The following is a 16,839-nucleotide window of genomic DNA, read 5'->3' as shown; positions in this document are numbered from 1 at the left end:
ATGAGGGACAAAACAAGGGGGCAGATTAATGGAAAGGCAGAGGATGATGTGCCTGGTACAGACCTGGGTGCAGAACACAAGGAATGATGGATGGATGAGAGCAGTTTGGAGGGCAACATTTGGAGGATGTCCCGGTGGGGACTGCTGGTGCTGGGAGAGGAACTGAGGACCTGCAGAATGGAGGAATTAAAGGAGAAGGCAAGGAAGGCAAGCAATGATCTACGCAGGTTTTTCACTCTTTATGGATCCCTCCATGTTTTCCCTGTGGACACAAGGTCCCTGTCTTCTCTCTGTTGCCTTTTGGGAACTTCCCGGAATTCAATCAGGGACACCACGTTCAATCTTTTCACCATCTTCCCCAACATTAAAATGCGATAAATTTCACAAACCTGCCCCTGAGAAGAAGACCTTTGATATCAGGGGGTGGTATTTGCTGTTGAAAGTCCTGACTCTTATGGATAAGTGTGTTTTGTTATGGAGAATAAGGGAGTTTGTAGCTTGCGTCATCACAGGCACCAACACTGCGTCAGGACTCGGAGCTCGGTTGTGTGGCCCATTGTGAGACATTTTTAAAAGTCACGAGGGAGGCAGGGCACAGCTTTGAAAATATTGATTGTTCTGCCCCAGGGATTGTTCCTTTTGTCAGGGAATCTGGCAAGGAATAAAAGAAAAATAGTCAAGTTCTCTGACGGATGAAGCCTCTGCTACCAATACCCAAGGTTATTTCTGGACAACAAGGACAGAAAACTGATATCTTTTTCTTTTTGGTGGGTAGAAAGGGGGAAGAGATGTCCCTACAATGCAGCATCCTAACACTCACAATAGCAGTAACGATGAAAACTATTCATTGCTAATAATATAATCACAGGCAGACACAACAGATTTCTGAAGCACATGATTAAATTCAAGGGACGGCAGAAGTAAGAGGATTCCCACAAAGAAATACACACAGGGAACGAGCGGCTGCCTCCCGGAGTAGTGCGGAGGTGAAGATGCCCAGAAGGTCGATCTCTGCCCAGAGGTGCTTGGGGCAGGACGGCAGCAACCTAACTCTGGGATTCTCAAGGTTTAGGACTAGCACTGTGAATGCAGCATGGCACACGTATCGCAGCTGGGCTCCTTGGGCTACTGAAGGAACAGAATGAGAATGCTGATGTTTGCATCCTGCCTCTGACCCTGTGGTTTTTGGGGTGAAGGAAAATCCCAAATCCTCTGTCTGAGCTTGCCCACTAGAGAGCTAATTCTTCCCATATTCCTCTGTCAGGAATATTTTGAGGATTTTTAACTCACTGCCTGTTAAATGTTTTGGTAATTGCTTTTGATTATTATTTTTTGTAACTAATATTAAAGTTTTTTTGCTCCTCTGTGCAAGATCTCTGCCTCTAGCTGTATCTGTCCTGACTGAAACTTGGTGGCTGCTGTTTGAGTAAGCAAAATACTTCATGTAGATGTTACTTTAATCTCAGCATAAAGGACACAGCAGAGATTTGCTCAGATGCCTTTGTTATCCCAAGAAGCTGAGCTGCCTTGACAAACCCCTATCTCTCTCCTACAGTCAAAGCTGGAGCAGCACTTAGAAAATGCCGAGGAAAAAGCTGCCCATACAGAGGGGCTTTTACCCAGACAAATCAGCAGAGATTATCAGCAGGAGGTGCTAAGGCTCCTCTGCAGAGCCCCTGAGCTTGAGCTTTGGCAACAGGAGCTGCAGGCAAATACACTGTCTTCTGCATGCTTGTAAGTGCTTTGAAGGGGAAAAAGTATAGGAGCTTTGAATGAAAAGCAAATACTGAGCTTTATATGTAGTGGAAACTGGCTGGTGTTGCTGCAGGGCAGATGACTTCCAGGCTGCATTCCCCCATCTCTCAATTCCCACAGGAAAAAGCCAGCTGCACACCTTGCTGCTCTTTGGAGTCTGGAGACCCTGAAGGAATTGCTGCCAACACCAAAAGCATCTCCCTCATCCCAGCCAGTCGCTGTTCCAGAGCCCAACAAGAGACCCTGGGAGTGAATTCTCCTCAGCCACCTTATATGAGGAGGATGTGCTCAAAATGAATGAGGTGTCTAGGGGCCAATTCACCCCTGAAAGTCAGATGAAAGTCGGCGTAAGTATCAGGAGTCTGCTGCCAGAGCCTGCAGCTGGGGGCCAGCTGTGCTCCCCAGCCAGGTGAGCACTGAGAGACTGGGAGATCCCCGCTGTGAGCACAGCCAGAAAGAGATCTTGCTCTCTCAAACCAAACCTCCACAGGGTACATCCTCTGTGTTTCTTTCTGATGGGAATAGATTGAGCAGGAGGCACGGGCACAGTGGAGCTAGGGTGATTTTTACATAAAGAGAAACACAGCACCAACCGCAGTACCAATTCCTGTCCCCCCCCATACAGGTAGGGGCTGCTGGTTGACACCCTGCATCAGCTCTGTTGCAATCATAAAGAAATTCTCCGTTTTTTGTAGAGGGGACTCTACCACCAGTGCTGCCAGAAGACAATGCTCCTGTGAGCATCGCTCAGCAGAGCACCTCTGCCTGTCAAAGGACAGGTCCTACAAAAGCAAATCGAGGGTGAGGACTTGAAGTAGTAGGCAGCTGGCTCAAGAGGCACTAGGATATTCTTCAGCACTTGCTCTGTTACAGTCTGAACCTGAAGAGCTGTAAAGGCAACACGAACTGTCCTCTTGGGAAAGCAGTCACACGGGTGTGTGTTTTACAGCCAAGTATGAAGCCTTGAAGCCTTTTTTTTTTTTTTTTTTTTTTTTTTTCCCAACAGATGACATTGGCAATATTCCAGAACGAGTTACACTCTGTCAACCTCTTAGCCAAAAAAAATAACCTTCTAGGAAGAGAAAACAACATGTTTGGAGGTGTTCATAATCCTAGTTCAATCCATGCTTGAAGAACAAAATTTAATCTGAATTAGCCGTGTGACAATGCTCTGCTTCCACTGAATGCGTTGCCTTGGGAAATTCTTAAAAACAACGACGTGCAAAACTTGGGCCTTTGCAGATCTCACCTCTGCTGAGCCCATGGCGATCTGCCTCTTTCGTTTCTGGTCAGAAACAAGACTCAAACCGAAGCGGAGAACCTTGGTTGAGTACTTCGCTTCCCTCCTGTGCAGGGCCTGCAGATGGTGCCAGCAGCCGCCAAAAGCAGCAGCTGGTCACCCATGTAGGGAATGAGCAGAGGAGTGGACAGAAGTCACCAGGGGAGCAGGACTGCCCCTGGCCCTAAGGGAGTGCAGTCTGGGGACTGCCAGAAGTAGGAGAAGTGGGTGCAGAGGTAGCATCCCTTAAAATCTGTTTTAGCTTGTGTTGTGATGCTAAAAAGCAGAGGGAAGGTTAGCAGAGAGGGACCTTACGTTTGTACATGGCTTCTTCTATATCCCTACCACAAGTCTTTCTTCTGTACTCTGTGCTGTAGCTGTTAGCTTTAATTAAAGGCAAATCAAGTGTAAACAGAGTCCAAGAGAAGAGGATAATCTCATTTTCCCAGCAGTGTTCTCCTCCCAGATGTCAGCGTGGAGCCCAAATTGCCTTTTTCCCAGGACAAAGGTGTGGATGCCACCCATGCACCCAAAAAGCTCCCTGATTATTCAAACCAAATGTAACTGCCTGAGAAATACCTCCGGCTTTCTCCCCTGCTGTCCTCATGTGTTGCTGTGAGGTGGGGAGGTGCAATGCACGCCTGGAATGCTGTTTGGGTAAGCAGATGTTTGGCTGTGAGAGCAGCCAGGCACTGCTCTAAGCTCTTTTCCACCTAAAGAGCATTTCAGATCGGACTGCAGCTGGGACAAGCAGTGTGGTGACAGGTGAAGAACCTGATAAGAGGTGGCCTGGAGGTCAACGGCAGAAACATTTTCATTTTTGGAAAAAAAAAAAAAAAAAAAAAAAAAAAAGTCTCTGGCCAGCAGTCTTCTCCATAAGGGACTATTTTTATATTTTTATTTTTAAAGTGGGTTCCTGCTTTTTAAAGATGTTACAAATAAAGTGCTTTCTCCTGGGTCTGCCAAAGTGTCTAAGATGACAATCTCAGGTAGGTTCATGCACTTCTCAAATGGTTCAAGAATATTTTTACAGCTGCAGCTCTCACAAAGAATTCTCCTACGTGCTCTTTCTCACTTGCCGTGACACCGGTCACCTTCCCTATCCCTCTGTGTCTCTTGCTTTGCTACCTGTCCAGAAGATGAGGGATAGTTCACTCCAAGGCTGAGGAAGCTTAATTTACTTGTATTTATGAAATGCCTTAAACTGCTGAAGTGGGATGCAATACAAATGCGTAAACTGGCATAAGAAGGCAGTTGATTTTCCTAATGAAGCAGGAAGAAGCAGGAAGAGGTGCAATTTCAAAACAGAAAGGTCAGGAAAACTTGTCTGTTTGCTTATCTATTTCACATAAACAGAGATATAAAAAAACGGCAGACAGATAAAATAAGCACAGTGTGTGTGTAAAACAAACCCGGGCCAGCAAGTCTTGAGCCAAGCCGCTATTTACAAGACCTCACGTGACCTGCAAGCACTGAAGGACCAAAAGTGAAGGAAAATCAAGTTTTCCGAGTGCATACATCTCCACTAAATACCTTTGGGCTGAATCACTATGAAAAGTTGCAGTGTTCAGAGCTATTTCAAGCAAAGACTGGGACATTTGAGTCTAATGCACAGCTTAGAGGCTCCATCTCTATACGGAGGTTGTCTAACAGCAGTTTGATAATTTGCCATGGCTGTTGTAAAGAGCATGGGACTAACGATGTGCTAATTTTCCTGTTTATAAAACCTATATTTTAAGCCTATGTTAATATATGTAAAACTTGGACATCGAGGTCTCAGAGGTGGAATGTGCAGCTTGGAGAATTGCTGCAACTGAGGCTCCAGCCCATGTCCCGGACCCACCTCCTGCGCAAAGCAGGACCCCTGCTACTTTGCTGAGGTTTGATTCTTGGTCACAAAGGGTAGGAGTAGAAAAGGGAGTTTAAACTGTTCTGGGCTTTTCAGGCAGCACCTTCTAGCAGTGCTGTGCCCAGTCAGCTACACCTCCAAGGGCCTACTGGGATAGAACCCAAACTGCTGCATAGTTTCTTTCTCCTCTCAAACAGCTTCAAGTGGCTGCACGTAAGCCTGAGCTCCAGCACGCAGGGATGCCTCGGGATGCTGTGTCCACGTCAGGACGAGGATTACTGCCATCACATCCATCGCTGGCTGCTTCTGTCCCCGTACTGGGGCAGGCACTGGAGAGGCTTCTTTCCTTTCGGCAGCCCCTGTACTCCCCAAACACACGGGCACGCTGCTAAGCCCTCCCAGCTCCTCCACGCTGCCTGTGACCAAGTTAAAAGCAAGCCCCCGGTTAACCTCCCGCAGCCCAACAGGTCGCGCTGGCAACGCGGCCACATTTCGGAGAGCCCTGAGGGGAGCCGAGAGCCCTTCCCTCGGCGGGTCTCCGGGGCGCCCCGCAGCAGCCCCGAGGCTCCGAGGCCGGGCCTGCTCCGAGCCGGGCCGGGCCCTGAGGGCTGCGGGCGGAGCGGCGCCTGCGCCGCGGCCCTGCGGGGGGACCCCCGGTGCCCGGCGTCTCGCGAGAGGCGGCGGCGGCGGCCCCGGGACGGGGCCGGGCTGCGGGAGGGGGAGGAGGAGGAGGAGGAGGAGGAGGAGGAGGAAGGCGCTGCCGCCGCCGCCGCCCGGGCGGAGGTGAGCGCGGAGCCGCCCACGGCGGGGCGGGCCGGACTCAGGGCGCGGGGCTCGGTGCCTGCGGGGTAACGGGACGGACAGACGGAGGGACAGGCAGACGGACGGGCCCTCCGGGGACTCCAGCCCGCCGGCAGCAGCAGCCCCCGCTCTCCTTCAGCGACCCCCCGGCAGCAGGTAGGGAGCACGGCCCCCTTCGCCTTCCCCTCGGTGCCCCTCCCTCGAGCTCGGGTCTGCGTGGGGCTGAGGCGGCTCCTGTCCGGGTGCCGGCCCCTCGGAGCAGCCCCCCGGGCTCTGCCCCGGTTCCCCCGGGCTCTGCCCCGAGTCCCGGCCGCCTCAGGACCCCGCCGCCTTCTGCCCTGTGGGCAGCCCCAGGAGCACAGGCTGGGAGCGGTGCCCTTGGAGGAACGGCTTCCATCGGCAGGAGGCGTGTGGCTGTCCATCACTTGCCCAGCGTGGACAGCCTGTAACATCACTAATCGCTTCGGAACTTTAAAAGAGAAAAGCTTCAGACCTGGACTACGAGCAGTAGAAGGCTGTGCTTCAATAAAGCGTTCCCAAGGCAGATGTGGATGGGGTGAGTTGCAGGGAGCTGATGCTGACGCACCACAACTGTTCCAGGTTTGTGTTGGTGCGGGCTGCAGGCACCAGGACTCGCTCAGACTCTTCCCCAGGTGGTAAGGCCAGGAGCCGTGGGAGTGCTCGAAGCTCACAATAAACGCAGTGAACAGACAGAACGGGCTGTGTGCGGGGTGTTTCCTGCTGGAAGGCGTAGAAGGATGGTTACGGGGACAACTTCCCAGGATGGGTGTTAAAAAAGAGGAGACTGGCGCTGCCAAGGCTGTACAAACCAGGCTTTGTGGCAGCTATGGGAGGAAAGGCGCTGGCACAGCTACCTTGATTACGATGTTCTTCTGCTGGTCTCTAGCATACATGTGCTAAGCTGGGGTAAAACACAATGCAAACACTTTATTTTTGCTTACAGTGTGCACATGCGTAAATAGTAAATGATATTGCATGAGTTAAAACTTCCCTCATCTGCAAAGGACACTAGGTATTGGAAAGCTGTGGAGAAGCGGTTTATTGAGTGATGGCCGTGTGCATGAAATTCTTTTCTGGTTCTTAGTGCATCGTATGTTTGTTATGGATGAGAGGAGCTCATTCTTCTGCACCTACAGAGAGGTTAGTTTGGTTTTCCTGCTCTGGATGGAGCCTGCTTACTGCCCGAGCCTAACCAGTAACAGGTGTGTGCCACTACACGTGGATAAAGAAGGCTGCATGGGTCAATTGACTGCTGGTGAATTAAGTTGCTAGAAGGGAAAGTGTTGGTTTAAGACTTTTTTTTTTTTTTTTTTTTTTTTCCCCTGTATATTTTTAAAAGCTCTCCTTCCACCCCTTTTCACCTTCAGAAGCAGCCAAAGACTGAACAAGCTATCTGATATCCCGTGGCTTCCTGCATTTGAATGAATGGGCTCTAGAGCAGGTGAGCGGGTGCTTAGTGCCCAATCTGTGCCCTGTGAGTCCTCAGAGGGACCTAGGAGCAGTGTGAGAAGGGCAAACCTGGGAAAATACAGAGCAAGAAGAGGTGGAAGCTGCACTGAAGCCTTTGAAGGCACAGCCCTTTAGAAACTATTGCTGTTAACGGAGTGGGATTATGTCCACCGTCTCTAGTACGTACCTGTACATAAGCTCCTTTATTTTCTGTAGACCTTACTGCTCTAGCAAGGGAACAAGCAGATCTGGAGTTACTTTCTTTTGTGAAGAGAGGCAGTGAGAGAATGTAGTCACTGCACGGATATGTTGTAGAGAGGACAGGAAGAAAGAGACAGGGATTACTTAAGCTGCCGTTTGCCCTGAGAACAAACGATTGCAAACTGGCTGTGAAGTGCAAGTAAGGTTTCCAAATCCCCGAGGAGCTGGATCTGCAATAGCTTTTGCAATAAGAGTGCTGGGGGTGCATCCCCCCCTCCGCTCCCCCTGCTTTCTGGTTTTAAACTGGAGTTTGAGCAATCTAGAGAGGTATTTGACATGGCAGCTTGTGATAGGAGAGGATGCGGGCCGTGACCTTGCACCCTGGTGTCTTTTGAGGCCTGGGATGGGGAGAAGAGTCATTGGTTCACACCCAGGCCAAGCTCAGGTTGGAGATAATCCTGTTATGGCTGTTCAGGAGGCTGTGTAGGATGATTATAGCACTTGGTCTGTTTCCCAGTTTGCCGGCATCGTGTCACAGAAGCAGCTTTGTGTGCATCCCGGTGCACATTCTTGTTGGCTGGTGACTTTGGGTTAAACTTGAATGTAAATTCTTGGCTTCTCCTGGAGGCTTTTCCTTTTGATTCTGGCAAGGGGAGGATGAAGGCACATTCCCTCCGATGTGCTCAGAGACCTCTAATTTGTGCTTTCAATCTGGCGTCTTTTATGAAGTGCTCAGAAAGAGGATGTATCGTAGTCAACAGAGTAACTCTGTGTTCTGCAGCAGCTTTCTCAGGAGGAGAAATTAAGTTGCGTTATTGTTCTTTTCCAGGGTTGCTCTCTGGCACTGACAGAGTCAATGGAAGCGGAGTCATTTTGATTCTGTGCTGCTCACTGCTGTGTGTCTTGGGAAAGCCGAATGCTCTGGCAGGCCTGCGTGCTGTGTCCTGGAAAGCAGGCTCGAGCCCTTGGGGTGCGCTGGGTAGAGCGATGTGATCACGGTGGCTTTAACGAAGAGCATCCTTCCGTTTTCCCAAAGGAATGCCTGTGCCTGCCGTGCCACACACAGCGCCTTGCTTGCTTCCATCAGCGCCACGAGGGTGATCTGTCTGCGCTGGGGTGGGACAGCTTCGCAGGAATGCTGGCAGGCTGCTGCGCGGCCCGAAGCTGTGGAAGCTGCGGGGTATGGGGATGGCAAAGAGGGATGCTCTCTGCAGCTTTCCAGACTTGCTGTATTCCAGCCACCCTCAAGGTCTCAAGCAATGCTGGAAACCCAGTACATTAGGGATTTTGTGCACAGTGGGTACCGTATTCATACAGAATAGGAAGCATTCCCTGTCCTGAGCAGCTAACTGTCTCAAAAGCAAGAACAGATTCAGGCAAAATGCAAAGCCAGGAATGTGCCAAGCAGTAGGCTTGGCAGCATCACTCCATTATCTTCTGCTGTTGGACTGAGATGCTTGGCCTGAAGTGCTGACGTACGTATATAATTTTCCCCTTCCTTAGCTCTGCGCTCATCTCTCTGGGTGATTCTTCTTAGATCTGACCCGTGCTCAGCCTTAACTAGATAAATGCGAGGAATTACTGCTGAGTAATACCTGCTTCTTGCTCTGCAGGGTACTGTGTGTTATGTCTGCACAGTTCTTCCAGCTCCTTTTAACATGTAGAATCAGAGCCTGACTCCAAGAAACACAGTGTTTGGTGTTGCAGCGTGAAACCACGTGGCAGGCTACAGCTATGCTGAATTTCTGGCAATCTCTACCTCCAAAATGTAAATAAATACACCAGGGTGGAAAAACCCCAAACCTTCACTTCTGCATTTTATGTCTTTTGGGACAAACCGAGCTGATACTTTGATATATAACTGCATCTGATATCATTCCTGTTCATGAGTAAATTCTGGCCTAATGCTTTTGGTCTAGTGTTTGAAGCCAGGACATTGCTTGTTAAAATCTGGCATCCCTGAGGCGTAAGCACAGCCACGCAGATGGCCCGTTAGACAAGTCAGTGATTTAACGCTTTTGTGAGTTTCAGAGTTGCAGAGCACACTGCCCAGTGGGGACTACGGGGCTCAGCCCTTATGCGGATCTGGACTCTGGGGTTCTTTGCATCCCTGCGTGGGGTGGGGTTGGTGCTGTTCAGGAGCTGTGTGTGAATGTGAGCCTTTTGGGGAATGATCTCTCCAGTCTGGGGGGAAGAAAGACACAGTCCTCATTCTGAAAAGCATTTCAGGTCTGCTCGCTGCTTCAAGTGGCTTTGTTTTCAGAGCCAGTGCTGGTAGGGTTTGTTCTGAGGCAGTTACACTGAATGGGGATGCCTGCCGAAAGAGTGGCTCCTGTCTCGGATCTGCATGTCCTCTTCTGGGTTTATAATCGGGGGCTGGACTGTGCTTGAAGGGGAGAGGGAGATTGTGGAGCAGCCAATTTTTCACTTGGCTTTTCACGTTAAACCTTGCAGAGAGGGTTTGTGTAAAACAGCTGACCTTGGGTTGTCTCAAAACATCAGCTAGCTGCTCCTCACTTCGCTGCGATATTCATCCATGGCTGTCAGTGCCTGCTCCTTAGTCCTCCGGTGCTTGGACAAACCTAGGAGCTAAGCAGGTAGAATGGATGCCCTTAGCAGGAGAAACAGCGGCACGGAGATTAAATGATTTATGTGAGGTCCTGTGACAGAGCTGGGGGTAGATTGATCAGCTGTGTGATCCCAAGATAAGTTATCTGGAAACGCTCCTTATTTCCTTCTGTCAGGTCTGGCTGCTTCCACCCTCTGTCAGGCACCCAGAGATACTTCTCCTGTGGGTGGCCAGGTGCTCTCAGCTTTTCCCCCAGCTGCATGGCTGATGTGAGGAGCGAGACTGCGCAGCAAACACAGCAGGGTGGGGAGACAGCTCCCTGCAGGGACCTGCAGGTGGAGGGGCTGGGAGGCAGCAAGGAAGTACCGGGCAGCAGTGAAAAGATGGGACTGGCTGAAGTGAAGAAAATCGCTCTGCTCTCCAAGAAAGATTCTGTTCACTGCCTTTGTACCAGTGATTTCTCACCTGTCTTTGGTGATCAAGAGTTGTGAGTCAGAAACATTAGTTACGGTAAGCTACGGAGAGGTACTGACTCAACGCACAGGCCAGACGCAGACAGAGATTTACCAGAGCATCCTGAATCTCAGAAATCATTCCGTTAAAAATAATCATTCTTCTAGATTTTTATTGATGCTTGGCTGTTATCGGGGCTATGTCCCTGTGAGTTTTCACAGGAAAACTGTTTGTGTAATCTCTGTTCTTGATAAAATGAAGTAGCTACCAAGAAATGTGGTGGAAGTGACATTTACTGGGTACCTTCACACAGATGAGATAAAACTGTGTTGAGTCGGTGATATTCTGTCAACAGGGGCTGTGCTTGGCCACTGAGGCACTGGCATCTTTGCTACATATTTATAACTCTGATAAGGACCTAGTTTTCAGCACAGTGGTGCAGAGCATCTTCACGGGGGAGATGAGACCACAGCATGCTACCAGATGCTAAAGTCATGGCTCAAGCCCTCTTTCCTCCTGTTGTATTAGAGACGCTTATAAATCGAGGAGGTCTGACAGGTAGTTGGTTCTGCACACTTTCTGTATACAGTTGCATTTTTTGAATACTCTCAGATTTCTCTCGGAAAACTTGAGGCCTGAAATCTTAATATTTTATTCATTTTTTTAAATAGAAACAGCTTCTCATGAAATCATGTGACTCAAGAAGCTTGAGGTTGATGAACAAACCAAGATTGCTATGGAAACCAGTAAACTTGTTATGCCTCCTTTTGGCCATAAACTCAGAGCTTTCAAGTTAGTTACAGGCTAGGTTCTGCGGGCCCCAAATCCCCTCCTGACCGTGTCCCTGGTTCACAGGACAAGTGCAATTTTTCGTCCTCCCTGGAAGGAGGAGCTAGTGAGAGCTGAAGCAGAAGATGAAGGCTGTAGTTGGCTGTCAGGATGCTTTGAGATCTGATGACCCCATCTGTTCAGTTGTGGAACCAGACGCTATTAAAACTGCCACGGAAGGACCTACAGGAGGGAAAGTCAGGCTTTGTCCCAGGAGAATCAGTGCTTCTCCGTGTAGTCCTTATGGGTACCTGAGGAGCACGCAGCTCTTCCTGTGCAGAACCAGATGGTCAGCCCTGTGCAAGGTCATTCTCTCCAGACCAGGAGTGGTTACGGGATCAACTAACTTTATTTCTGGTATCTTTCCAGGCTCCTGCTCTGCAGCACCATGCTGGATCCCAACCCCCACTCTGCAAGCCGGAGGTGAACCCAAGTGAAAGCCAGCTATCACAGTAGCTGTCAGGATGACCAAAGCACGGCTCCTCCGTCTCTCTGTGGTGCTGGTCTCCATCTTCATGATCCTCCTGATCATCGTGTACTGGGACAACGTGGGGACAGCACACTTCTACCTGCACACGTCCTTTTCCAGGCCTCACTCCCCAGGGGCCATCCCTGGTATCACTGCAGGTGGAGACTGGGAAGCCTTGCCAGATGTGGATGAATTTTTGGCAAAGCTCCTTAGTTCGAACTTGAAACAGAACAGCTCTACCTCCCGAAAGACAGAGCAGCTGCTCGTCCAGGGCTCCAGCAAGCCTGTGGTGAGCAATTTGGAGGAGAACGTACGGGGCTACGACTGGTCTACACACAATGCCAGAAACAGCTTGGACCAAGAGAAACTGCAGATAGAGAGGCAGAGAACGTTGCGGGAGTTCTGTGCCAATTCCAGCTTCGCCTTCCCCACCAAGGAGCGCTCCTTTGATGACATCCCAAACTATGAGCTCAACCACCTGATTGTGGATGACCGCCACGGCATTATTTACTGTTATGTCCCCAAGGTGGCCTGCACCAACTGGAAACGGGTGATGATTGTGCTGAGCGAAAGCCTGCTGGACCAGGGGGTTCCCTACCGAAACCCCCTGGATATCCCACGGGAACACGTTCACAACACCAGCACCCACTTGACTTTCAACAAATTCTGGCGTCGCTATGGGAAATTCTCCCGGCACCTCATGAAGATCAAGCTGAAGAAGTACACTAAGTTCCTCTTTGTACGGGACCCTTTTGTCCGCCTCATCTCTGCCTTTCGCAGCAAATTTGAGCTGGAGAACGAGGAGTTCTACCGGCGTTTTGCCATCCCCATGCTAAAGCTGTACTCCAACCATACCAACGTTCCCACCTCTGTTAGCGAGGCCTTTGGGGCAGGCCTCAAAGTCTCCTTTTCTGACTTCATCCAGTACTTACTGGATCCCAGGACAGAGAAGATGGCCCCCTTCAATGAGCACTGGAGGCAGGTGTACCGGCTGTGCCACCCGTGCCAGATAGACTATGATTTCATTGGGAAGCTGGAGACGCTGGATGAGGATGCTGCTTATCTACTGCAGCTCCTCAAAGTGGACAGGCTGCTCCGCTTCCCCCCCAGCTACAGGAACAGGACTGCCAGCAGCTGGGAGGATGACTGGTTTGCCAAAATCCCACTGGCCTGGAGGCAGCAGCTCTACAAGCTTTATGAAGCAGACTTTGTACTCTTTGGCTATCCCAAGCCAGAAAACTTGCTTAAAGACTAAAAGCGATTGGGCTGTGGGTGTGGGAGGGAACATCTGAAATACCAAAAATGTTTAAAGCCTCCTCATTTTTGCTCTTAACTCCCTTCCCCCATACAGGTTGGTACAATGGAATATATTTTTTCTACTGCTTCCCTTTCCATTTTTGCAATAATGCTGGAGTCCAGGATATTCCAGCCAGCTGTGCATATGCAAAAAAAAAAAAAAAAAGCCTGTTTTTTATCATTGTTTTCTGGGTTTTCTTTTTTTTTTAAAGTCCCCTTGTTCACAATGGGTTGCTGCCCATGGTCACTCTGCCAACTGTGTCCTTCAGTAGCTTTTTATTAATACTTTTTTAAAATTAATATATTTAAGATATTTAATACAAAGCGTGTGTTGTGGCAAAGGAAAGGAAGGAATAAAAAACAAAAAGTCCAGGAAAAACCCAAGAAGTGGTGCATCTGCCTCTCTGTGTTGTCTTGGGGCTGTTTTTTGTGCTGGAGGTGTGGTGTTGGCAGAGCACTTGAATCTCTTGGGGAGCTGGGTTTGTCGGCGATGCCTTTTACCTGCCACATCTGCCTGTGGTTGCTCTGAGCTGGATGCAAGGCAGCTGGGGCAGCTCTTTGACTCTGCCAAACATCCCTGGAAGAATATCAGAGCTCTGGTGATGCTTGCAGCTGGGGTCACCAAAGGGAAGTGGCTGGGAGCACTGACGCCAAGACCTGTGGCCAGCCCAGCATCCTGCACGGCTTCCACTTGCAGCAAAGTGGTGGAGGGGCTCGGCTTTCCAAAAAGCTGTGTTTGCTCAGCCCCTGCTTGCATGCTTTGCATCTCCCACAATGGTCCTTTTGGGGGTTGTGGACAACGTGGATGGGCAGAGCATGCTCTTCGATGAATGTGCTGCTCAGAGATCAGCATCACGTCTCCACGCAGCAGCTTAGGCAGGAACAGTTCTTTCTGTTGCAGGATGGGGCTGAGGTCTGCTGCTCCACGACCTGGTCGCTGCTGTGTTACACCCCCATCGCTGTGAGTGCTTTAGGGGGGTGGGACAGGGGTGCAGATACTTATCCCAGGAAGAATAAAACCCAAAAGATTTCTTTCAGTTGGTGTGTGCTAAGGCAATCTCAAAATTCATTTGTTTTCAGAGTGCTGACTATTGCTCGTGACACTGCATCCTCATCTGCTGCATTTCTGTTTATACCAACTGACTGATGCAGATTTAATCATCTGCCTCGCTGGGACCTGCTGCAGGAGTGATGGTTGCCCACTGTGCTAGGAGCCTGTGGGCTGCTTCCCAAAGGAAATTAATGCTTTTAGAGACACTTTTTGTATCTAATCAGCTGAATCTTCTTCTCTCTGAATTGCTTTGCAAAAACAGTCTGCTCTGCAGATTGGGCAAGGAACTCCTTTAGAGCTGAAATGCTTAATTACTTCTTGAGCTGTGAATGGTATCAGTGATTAAAGTCCAGGTTCAGGCTTTGGGAGGCAGCCCTGTGTTGTGGGCAGACTCCTCTGAACTGACATTTTCTGTTTCTCTTTGAGGCCATCAGCAGGCATGACTTTTCCTCTCCATTTCTTTACTTCTCCAAGCTCTGTACATGTGTGTCGTATTGGCATAGTGCTCTCTTCCTGGTAAATAGGCTGCATCAAGGTTTTTAATCTTTAAGTAAAAGGTAATAGCAAGGAGTTATGCTGGAGGCAAAGAAACTGTTTCTCATTGTATTCACAGCACTCTTCTGTAATTTCTGCAGAGATATTTGCAGTTTAAATGAGCCTGAAGCCATGATCTGATTCTTAGTGCTTAGATCTTCACAGCTTGGGGAAAAAGGAAGTTCCTGTTTCTGAGTCATTATTTAAAACTAATAATAGAAAAGTGTTGATCTATTCAATTTTTTTTTTCAATTACAAGCTAATCGCTGAAAAACAGAAAGACGTTGAGACTCTTTGTCTCCTGTAATGAGTAATCCCGGGAGTCTCACGGTTCCTGTGATATTTACATTTCTTCAGGGTGGGTTCATCCTGCTCTTCAAAGATACAGCATGGATGTTTTAGGCTGTTGTCATTACAACGTGTTTATTTTTTTTTTCTTTTAATTTCAATTTAATTGATGTTTAGTATTTGCAGACGTGGGCAGCTGGGAACATAGCACAGACGCGCTGCCAAGCGCAGCATAGCATGAGCTGTGCAAACTTCCTTCCAGCTGCTTCCCCTGCACCTCTTGACCAAGTCCTGTCTCTTCCTGCCCCTCTGAACTGTGCTCAGCCGATGTGCCCCCTGCAATGCTCATCCTGCAAACCAGCTGCAGCTGCATCCTCACCTGCAGTCACCCTGTGATTCATGGCTGTGGCTTGTCCCAGGCAGCGCAAGAGCATCTTTCCATGGTCACCAGCTGTAAGTCGCTTGTTGTAGGCAGAGGAGGAACTGGTTGCAGGGTGTTACCCCTCTCGACTCTCATTTTCAGTGGTTGTGCAATTGGCAGAGAACATGCAGGGTGGCTGCAAGTCTACCCAGCAGCTGCTCTGTGTGATGGGAGAGCATCCTCTCTTTACATCTGCCTTGTAATTTCAACAGCAGTAGAAGAAAAAACCCTCCCTCCTTTGCAAACCTCAGAGATGGGACTCTGCATGCACCGACTCCCCTCCTCTGTCCCCCCACAAAGCTGGGCAAAGTGGGTAAATTCCTGCATTATGTGCTAATACCACCCTGAGTCACGCTTAGGTCCATTGTGCTCCATGTGCAAGGTTCAGGAAGCTGCCTGCAGGCTCTGGCTTCCCCGGCAGCTTCACCCTTGGTAGTTGTGGTCAGGGTGGTAAGGATGGTTCAAGAGGGCTGTCTTCCACGGTTTCCCTCTTTCACCAAAGTCCAGCCTGCTTTTACTTTTAAGAAATTTCAATCTTTGCAGACCCACACCCAGCCAAAGCTCTCTGTGCCTCCCCTTGCCACGCTCCAAAACGCTTGCAGGGAGGAGCAAAAAGCTCCGATAGAGAGGGTCGCTTTGCAGTGGGTGGCTTCTGGCTTCCAAATAGCTTGTTCCTTGCTGCTTTTTCTTTTGAAGCCCTCCCTCCCCACCCTTCCAGCATTGTGAATGTATTGTTAAGGAGTCCGAGGCAATCCAGGCTGCGCTGAGCTTTGCGGTGAGACCACTGTGTTGCCAGAACTGGGACAGAGCCTCTGGCTTTGGGAATGTGCATTTTTTGTGGGTTTCTTGCTCTGTTCTGATGATGTAAAAGTGGAGGGATTTGGGGGGGGGGGAGAGGGAGGGAGGACAAAGAGTTCAAACCAGCCGTGCTTCCTCTCCCTGGTTTTCTAAATGAGCTGGAATTCAGTATTTAACAAATAATGGCAGAACGATTGGCAAAGGCAGGCAGTATGCATCCATGCTGGACTGCAGTCAAGAGAGGACTAAAAATCCTGAGTTTAGATGGCTTTGATGCCAGTACTGATTTTATAAGGGATAGAAAAACGTTTTGAAGTGGCCTACTTGTGTCTAAATAAACCTGGCTTTGTTGTTTCATGCTCAGCCTGCAAAATTATGTCCTGTTCCCCTTCTGGCTTGCTTTTCCCTGGGGTTGACCACTTGGCAAAAGCCAGCCCGGTGTATCCAACCAGGCAGAACCGAAGTGCGGATGCAAAAATAACCTGGGGTCTGACCGAGGTGTTCCCAGGTGGAACTGTGACCAGCTTTTGTGCTTGCTCAGCATCACAACTGAGGTCTTTGTGCAGCCATTTGACAGATGGGGTCCCTTGCTGTTCGGTGCAAGGCTCACCTCTACAGCACAAGGTATGTGACCTGTCCCCGCAGCTCCTGCATGCTCCAGGGAAGGACTGTCAGGCCTCAGAGCTCTTTGCTTTTTGAGCAGTGGCATGGCTCTTCCAGGGTATGGAGAGTCCGTAACTCATTGATTCCTTTGCATCTTGGAAATTTTTGTTTTAA

General features: G+C 49.6%; 1 protein-coding gene across 5 annotated transcripts; it reads left to right on the top strand.

Moving 5' to 3' along the window:
• Window positions 1–5,605: 5,605 nt before the first annotated feature.
• CHST12 (carbohydrate sulfotransferase 12) lies at window positions 5,606–16,419 on the top strand. 5 transcript variants are annotated; one of them, XM_035340010.1, is made up of 2 exons: window positions 5,606–5,666; window positions 11,575–14,007. In XM_035340010.1, exon 2 carries the CDS (start codon window positions 11,670–11,672, stop codon window positions 12,927–12,929), a length of 1,260 nt encoding a protein of 419 aa, XP_035195901.1. In that variant the 5' UTR covers window positions 5,606–5,666; window positions 11,575–11,669; the 3' UTR covers window positions 12,930–14,007. The 5 variants fall into 5 exon arrangements, with proteins under 5 accessions (XP_035195901.1, XP_035195898.1, XP_035195900.1 ...); XM_035340007.1 differs by lacking the exon at window positions 5,606–5,666 and adding an exon at window positions 5,673–5,840 and having other exon boundaries at window positions 11,575–16,419; XM_035340009.1 differs by lacking the exon at window positions 5,606–5,666 and adding an exon at window positions 6,332–6,845.
• The last annotated feature ends 420 nt before the right edge of the window (window positions 16,420–16,839 follow it).

The sequence above is a fragment of the Oxyura jamaicensis genome, chromosome 14 (assembly GCF_011077185.1).
Source record: "Oxyura jamaicensis isolate SHBP4307 breed ruddy duck chromosome 14, BPBGC_Ojam_1.0, whole genome shotgun sequence".
NCBI classification, from domain to species: Eukaryota; Metazoa; Chordata; class Aves; order Anseriformes; family Anatidae; genus Oxyura; species Oxyura jamaicensis.
The sequence above is the reverse complement of the archived record's forward strand: the minus strand, read 5'-3'. Positions and strand labels throughout refer to the sequence as shown.

Bases quoted from the DNA above. Each gene is read 5' to 3' on its own strand.
- CHST12 (XM_035340007.1), top strand. From the start codon at position 11,670: ATGACCAAAGCACGGCTCCTCCGTCTCTCTGTGGTGCTGGTCTCCATC.